The 6,886-nt window shown below is 34.2% G+C and overlaps 1 protein-coding gene across 2 annotated transcripts; it reads left to right on the top strand.

The window, feature by feature from the left end:
• The first annotated feature begins 417 nt into the window (after nucleotides 1-417).
• Nucleotides 418-3,479, top strand: LOC105141624 (ARM repeat superfamily protein). Of its 2 annotated transcripts, none has more exons than XM_011048892.1 (2): nucleotides 418-2,551; nucleotides 3,016-3,479. In XM_011048892.1, the coding sequence occupies exon 1, from the start codon at nucleotides 814-816 to the stop codon at nucleotides 2,512-2,514; it is 1,701 nt and encodes a 566-aa protein (XP_011047194.1). In that variant the 5' UTR covers nucleotides 418-813; the 3' UTR covers nucleotides 2,515-2,551; nucleotides 3,016-3,479. The 2 variants fall into 2 exon arrangements, with proteins under 2 accessions (XP_011047194.1, XP_011047193.1); XM_011048891.1 differs by having other exon boundaries at nucleotides 418-2,548; nucleotides 3,014-3,479.
• The last annotated feature ends 3,407 nt before the right edge of the window (nucleotides 3,480-6,886 follow it).

Genomic DNA, 6,886 nt, shown 5'->3' on the forward strand with positions numbered 1-6,886 from the left:
TCTTTGGTTTATTTAAGAAAAATTAATTTTTAAAACTATTATTACAGTTGTTTTCCTAGATTATTTTTAAAAACTATATTAAAAATTACAATATAGAAGCAATAACTTTCCTAGATTATGCTACAATAAAATCACGAGATCTTTGAAGAGGTTGCGGTGGAGGGGAACTGACGGATACCTGAATGTTTCAGTTTGTTTGTGATGTATCTAACTGGGCTGGACTCTGCCCCATTTACTAACCATTAAAGCGACGTCTGTTTCGGCAGCTCCCAATCACAGGACATCTCTGCAGTTGCCACCTCACAAGTACCCGAGATAAAATCCACTGTTTTTAAGCTAGGGAAGGCTCCACGTTCGTCACCTAGTCTGCACTGCAGGCAGAAAAATGACCAACCCTAATGAATTTCTTTAATGTCTTGACTTTTATTTTATTTTTTCGCATAAATTGGGGAAGACTTTCTGCCATTTCTACATAAACTATGGTAGTAATTATCCTTTGCAATTTTCCTGACTAATGGCAGGGTGGGACTGTATGGAATAGATAGGTGCATGTTATTCTTATTTTATTCGTCGGAAAAGGAAGTAGAAGAAAGCAAAGGCTAATTTAATAATTAGTAGCAGAAAAGGACGATGTGGTGTGAAGGTCCCGAAGAGATGGCCTGAAAGCTGACCGGTAGAGGTCGACTCCAGCCTACCTGTCAGACCACCACCACCTCCTCTATTTCTCGTTTCCTTTCTCTCAAAGCAAACCCACTCTCTCTTGTCCTGTGTTCTCAACATTATTTGACACGGGCCAACCCAGACCCAGGCCAAATGCATCCCACCACCACCAACGAACCACCGCAAACACTCCTAGACCTAATAACAGACGTCCTCTCCCTCCTCCTCCTCTCCTCCATCACCGTCCAATCCTTCATCGGACGGTGGCAAGTTCTTCGAACAAAACTCACCTCTCTCCAGTCCTCTCTTTCTTCTCTCTCCGAATCCCCTCTTTGGTCCCAAAACCCTCTTCTTCACACTCTCCTGCCTTCTCTCCTCTCCACTCTCCAACGCCTCCTCTCCCTCTCCCGCCAATGCTCCTCTACCAGCTCCTTCCCTGGCGGCAAGCTCCTCTTCCAAAGCGACCTTGACATCGCCTCCTCTTCCCTCTCCAATCACATCCACGACCTTGATTTACTTCTCAGATCCGGAGTGCTTCACCACTCTAATGCTATTATTCTGTCTCAGCCAGGTCCCGGTTCCGACAAAGAGGACTTGGTTTTTTTTATCCACGATCTTTTCACCAGATTACAAGTCGGTGGCGTGGAGTTTAAGAGGAAAGCGTTGGAGTCACTCCTTCAGATTCTGAACACAGACAAAAAATCAGCCAGTTTAGTTGCTAAGGAAGGAAATGTTGGGTATTTGACCGGTTTGCTCGATTTTAACGATCAGCCGTTGATTCGAGAACAAGCTGTTTCGGCCGTGTCAATACTGGCTGCGTCCAACGATGAATCAAGAAAGATTATATTCGAGGAGGGTGGATTGGGACATTTGTTGAGGGTTCTTGAAACAGGGTCAATGCCTTTAAAAGAAAAGGCTGCCATTGCGATTGAAGCAATCACCGGCGATCCTGACAATGGGTGGGCTATTTCGGCATATGGTGGTGTTTCAGTGCTGATTGAAGCTTGCCGTTGTGGATCACAAGTGACACAAACACACGCAGCGGGTGCCATTCGAAATGTTGCAGGAGTAGAGGACATCAAGATGGCTTTAGCAGAGGAAGGTGTTGTTCCGGTCATTATTCATTTGATTGTTTCAGGTTCAAGTGCTGCACAAGAAAAGGCGGCTAATACCATAGCAATACTAGCCTCTTCCGGGGGGTATTTTCGCGATTTGATAATACAAGAGAAGGGGTTGCAGAGATTAATGCATTTGATTCAAGATTTGTCAAGTTCAGATACAATAGAACATGTTCTACGTGCATTTAGCTCTCTCTCGGTCTCAGATTCCACAGTTCAGGTTCTTTCATCATCAACTGCTCTAATCATCCATCTCGGCGAGTTTATAAAACATGGAAACATGACTTTGCAGCAAATTTCAGCATCTTTACTAGCTAATTTATCCATTAGTGATCGCAACAAGCGGGCTGTAGCTAGCTGCATGGGTTCATTGGTAAAGCTGATGGAGTCACCGAAGCCCGTGGGTCTACAAGAGGCAGGAGCGCTTGCGTTGGTGTCATTGTTGACAGCCCGATCGAACAAGAAAGAATTGGTGAGGGATGAAAAGAGTTTGATGAAGCTGGTGCAGATGTTGGATCCAAAGTATGAGCTTATTAACAAGAAGTTTCCGTTGATGCTCGTGAATGCATTATTGAGTGGACGGAGCGGTGGGTGTAGGAAGAGGCTGTTGGATGCCGGAGCTTGCCAGCATCTACAGAAGCTGGCGGAGATGGAGGTTTCCGGTGCTAAGAAAGCATTGCAGAGACTTTCTGGGATTAGTCTCAAGAGCATGTTCTCTAGGACTTGGAGGGAATAAACACAAAAGTAACTAACCTTCCCCGCCAAACAAAAAGGTACGATTATTTCTTTTAAGCATTATAATGGAAATTTGAGTTTTAATGACCATTTGTGTCTCGCCAAGTGGCTACCATTTTGATAAATGGGTATCCTGATAGGGCTGTTTTATTTTATTGTTATTTTAGTTTAGGTTATTTTTATTTCTTTAATCAAATTGGTGGGACCACCGAGAGTTGCGTCTGTAGATTTTGATGCCGTCGAGGTAGTTTCCTCTACGTGTAACCGTCTCACGAAAACGGAGACCAGGACTAGTCCACGCTCTTCCATTATTGACGGCATTGATATCGATTGATTTTCCCACTTACGGTTAGAATATTTTTGAACCAGAATTAGGATTATATTATAGCATTTTTAGAGTATTTTTTATTTAAAAATATATTAAAATAATATTTTTTAAAAATTTCTATAAATATATTACAATCATGTTTTCATAGTAAAAGTGTTGCTATTGTAACTGCAGGAGTCTTTGTAACTGTTCAAGGAGAAAATCACTTCGGTGGACGGACAAGCATTAGACCCCCACGCACATGGTAAACCCCAGCCTTTATTTATTTATTTTCACTTTATACACAATTCTTATGACCCTCCATCTATAAAATATTTATAAGCGTTATTTACAGAAATATACAATAATAGTATTGTTTGACAAAAGCATAGGTGGATGCGGTTTTTACGGAGTATCCTCCATTGCTTCTTTTTGTTTTTAGGGTGTGTTTGTTTACAGTGAAAAAACATGTGTTACATGTTTTATGTGAGCAAACACTCCCTTAATCTTATTAATTGATCTACTCATGTAATATTTTTTTTATAATGCTTGTGTGTTTTTATCTCCGTTGCCTGTATTTTGCACAGAAAGTGTACAATGTGTTGTTTGTTGTGCTATTTACCAAAATATATAGAAATCTCTTCGATTTTCCCTTTGTTTGCTTGGCTCGTGCTCTGAGCTTCGGAGCATACGAATCCTTCCGTGCATGATATGATGATGGTAAATGTTAGTTCCACCATGAACTATGTATAACAGAGAGAGTATTCTTAAATTACATTTTAATCAAATAAATTAAAATTGTTGATACTCATATCTATTTAACAAAAAAAAAAAGAAAAAAAACCCTAAAAGATAAACAATTATCTATATATGCTTGCGAAGTGGTTGGTTGATAATGTGATAATGTTTAAAGTGTTTTTCTCTTCAAAATATATCAAAATAATATATATATATATATATATATTTAAATTTATCTTTTATAATGATTTGAATACATTAGTTAAAAAAATTAATCTAAAGTAAAAAAAAGTTAATTTTTTTTAATTTGAATACATTAGTTAAAAAAATTAATATAAAGTAAAAAAAAGTTAATTTAAAAAAAAAATGTTTTTACAATGTAAAAGCTGCTGGACTAATAATAGATTATGCGCACTCGTAGCATCCACTACTCTGGTCCCAAAAGCTGATCAATTATTTAACTTTTTGTTCTTTTTTCATTGAATTCGCCCTTTACAAGTAGCCAGGTGATGGAAATCAATGGTAATGATGAAATGTTCCCGATCGAGTACGTCCGATGTAGTCTCGAGATGGCTCTTTCATCAGATATGGTGGGTGTGGGTCCGTTCACTTCATATCTGCTCGATCACCTTTTGAATACTTAGAAATCAAATGATCATCAACTGAACCTCAACCTTTTAACAGTTCAAGTCAGTTGGATGTGTTTGACTTGCTGTTATGCTGGGTGATTTTCACACTAAGCATGTGTTTACGTGTTTGATAATATTCCGTATTTCGTATTTTTTTAAAGATTTTTTCAATTAAAAATATATTAGAATATTATGTGCGTGTGTATTTTAAAAAAATATCACCACATTAAAACCATTAAAAAAACACTTATAAAAATATTAATTTAATACGTTTTAAATAAAAAAAGGTATTTAAAAAGCAAGGTAGACCATGATGTAAAATAAACATGTGTTTGATGTTATAGTAATTTTTATGGTTTAAATAATACGGGAGTTTTTATAGTTATGATTTATAAAATAAGCCTGTATGTTTGATTAAGAGTGATGTGATATGTATTTTTTTATAGTTATGATTTATAAAATAAGTCTGTATGTTTGATTAAGAGTGATGTGAGATGTATTTTTGCATGTAAAATAAATAAAAAAAACTTGTTTCCAAAAAACATGTTATTATTGTTTAATAAAATCAAGGTTTAAAACGCAATGAGGTTTAATATAAAAAATAAAAGCTATTTAACTAACTAAATAATTTTCTTAGTATAAAATAAAAAATTATCCTTGTAACAAACTGCTGAACCAGAATTTGGGTCGTTAGTATATACTAATTATTGCCGTTCAAAGGATCAGGGCCTTTTCATGGCCGTAGCTCATATGATTGTGAACATTTGATAATATTTGTTGTTAAAATATTTTCAACAAAACAAATTCTAAAAAAAAATAATCCTTTATTAGTTGTTTTATATATATATATATATATATATATATATATATATATATATAAACAACATTTGGAATGTTATGAAACAATTATATTTTAAAAAGGTTCGGAGAGCTTCAAAGAAAGAACCACCGAAAGGGCTCGTACTACCCATTTGATCAAATAAATGGTCTTGAATCGAAGTCTTCTTGAGGCAAGCAGACAATCTCGATCATTGGGAATCTGGAAATTACGAGTAAAGAAGACTTGGGAGGAGTAACCCATTCCAAGTTAAAAAGGAGAAGAACAAGGTTCAGCCAAAATGCCGGGAAGCAAGGGGGGTGGGAAAAAAGAGGGGAGAGGCGACTGGCAAAGCAAAAACCGCAGGTCCCTCCGACCAAGAGCCTAACCAGCGACCCCGCAGAAGAAAAGATAAAATACGATGCCACAGCTTAACTTTAACACGTTATTGCTTTCCAATCTTGCTCGGCGCCCGACCATAAAATTTGCTTATTTGCACCAGATAATAGTAAAGAAAAGTGTTTGCTGTGAGTTCTGTTTAAAGCTACGATACTATTTGCCCTAAAGCCTAAACAATCCTTTAAAGTTCCACGCTTCTTCCACCGCCGGAGCTTTTCGACTTTCTCGTTATTTCATGCCAATCTTTGACAGCTAAGATGTTTCTGTGTTGCAAATTCATGTATTTATCTTGCGTCTCAACACAAAGTGAAGTTTGTATCAATATTTTAGATGGTAAGATTTTAGGAAATTTTTTATATAATTTTTTAATATATTCTTTTAAGTTAAAATTTTTTTACTTTAAATTTATATAGATTTATACTATTTTATACTTAATAAAATAAAATCAAAATAATAAGATTTGAACTCATAATTATTTAGTCAATAAAACTTTAGTATCATGTTAAAAAACTATAACAACTTCAGTTTTTAAATAAAATTTCAAGATATAATTTATATAATTGTTCCTCTTATTATTATCTTAAATCTAAATCTAAAAGCAGCAATTGTTCTTTTTATCAATTCACTACTATATATCAAAATCCAAATGGAAAGAAATATAATTTAAATACAAATTTGAATTATGAATCTCAAGGAAAAAAACCTATCCCTTGGATTTTAACTATATACTCATGCCAATCTTTGACAGCTAAGATGTTTGTGTTGCGAATTCATGTATTTATATGCGTCTCAACACAAAGGGAAGTTTGTATCAATATTTTAGATGGCAAGAATTTAGGAAATTTTTTATATAATTTTTTCATATATTTTTCCAAGTTAAAACTTTTTTACTTTAAATTTATATAAATTTATACTATTTTACATTTAATAAAATAAAATCAAAATGATGAGATTTAAACTCATAATTATTTAGTTAATAAAACTCTAGTATCATGTTAAAAAACCATAACAACTTCAACTTTTAAATAAAATTTCAAGATATAATTTATATAATTATTCCTATTATTATCTCAAATCTGAATATAAAAGTAGCAATTGTTTTTTTTATCAATTCACTACTATATATCAAAATCCAATTAGAAAGAAATATAGTTTAAATACAAATTTGAATTATGAATCTCAAGGAAAAAAACCTATCCCTTGGAATATACTACATATTATCAATCTATCTATATAAATTTAAAATAATTAAAATTACATTTAAAGTGACTAGTAAATAAAGTTTGATTTTAGTAAATAAAGTCTGGTTTTTGTGAAACCAGGCTTTGTTTATTGAATTTAAGGATAGAAATGAGGTTATCCACCCTTTCTTTCTTGTTTTATGTTTGCCTTCAATTAAACCCTTTTGTAATCTAATTAGAAGAAATTAGGCTTAAAATCATGATAAAAATATAAAATTTAAAAGATAGGGAACTAAAATGTC

Source organism: Populus euphratica, unplaced genomic scaffold, assembly GCF_000495115.2.
Source record: "Populus euphratica unplaced genomic scaffold, PopEup_1.0 scaffold128.1, whole genome shotgun sequence".
In the NCBI taxonomy this organism is placed as follows: domain Eukaryota; kingdom Viridiplantae; phylum Streptophyta; class Magnoliopsida; order Malpighiales; family Salicaceae; genus Populus; species Populus euphratica.